At 64.7% G+C, this 473-nt stretch overlaps 1 protein-coding gene across 1 annotated transcript in view; it reads right to left on the reverse strand.

Moving 5' to 3' along the window:
- Nucleotides 1-473, reverse strand: part of BSN (bassoon presynaptic cytomatrix protein) — a 96,775-nt gene that overhangs the window by 11,558 nt on the left and 84,744 nt on the right. Inside the window, exon 8 of the mRNA XM_035901482.1 lies at nucleotides 45-472. Coding sequence (XP_035757375.1) covers nucleotides 45-472 — 428 coding nt within the window. The remainder of the gene's footprint in view (nucleotides 1-44; nucleotide 473) is intronic.

The raw sequence follows: 473 nt of genomic DNA on the forward strand, positions 1-473 counted from the left end.
TGGGCCGGTTCGGCGGTGAAGTGCTTCTGTGGGGGGACGTGAGCCTTGTTCAGCCGCTCGCTGGTGGCGAAGGAGGACTCCAGGAGGCGGTGGGGGGAGAGGGGAGAGACGGGTGAATAGAGGACCTGTGGAGAACGGGGTGGCTGACGGGTCACCAGCTGGGAGAGGGACTCAGCTGGCAGATGGGACTGGTAGCCGATTTCCAGGGGATCTGGCTTCTTCTTCTCGAACTTGCCCAGGGTCTGCTGCCGGACAGCGTGGGGGTCCAGGGGGCCCGTGCTCACCATCTGGATGTTGGTGGAGTAAGGTGGGATGGTGGTGGGCACTGTCAGCTGGGGGACCACGATGCCAGGCTGGGGGGCCGGCTCCGGCTCCGTCTGGCAGGCCAGGCTCTCGCCTCGCTGTGTTTTCTCCGGGGCCGAGATGTACTTGATGATCTCTACCCGGGGGTCATGGGTGGTGATGTGGATGGA

The sequence above is a fragment of the Egretta garzetta genome, unplaced genomic scaffold, assembly GCF_000687185.1.
Source record: "Egretta garzetta isolate BGI_Z169 unplaced genomic scaffold, ASM68718v1 scaffold861, whole genome shotgun sequence".
NCBI classification, from domain to species: domain Eukaryota; kingdom Metazoa; phylum Chordata; class Aves; order Pelecaniformes; family Ardeidae; genus Egretta; species Egretta garzetta.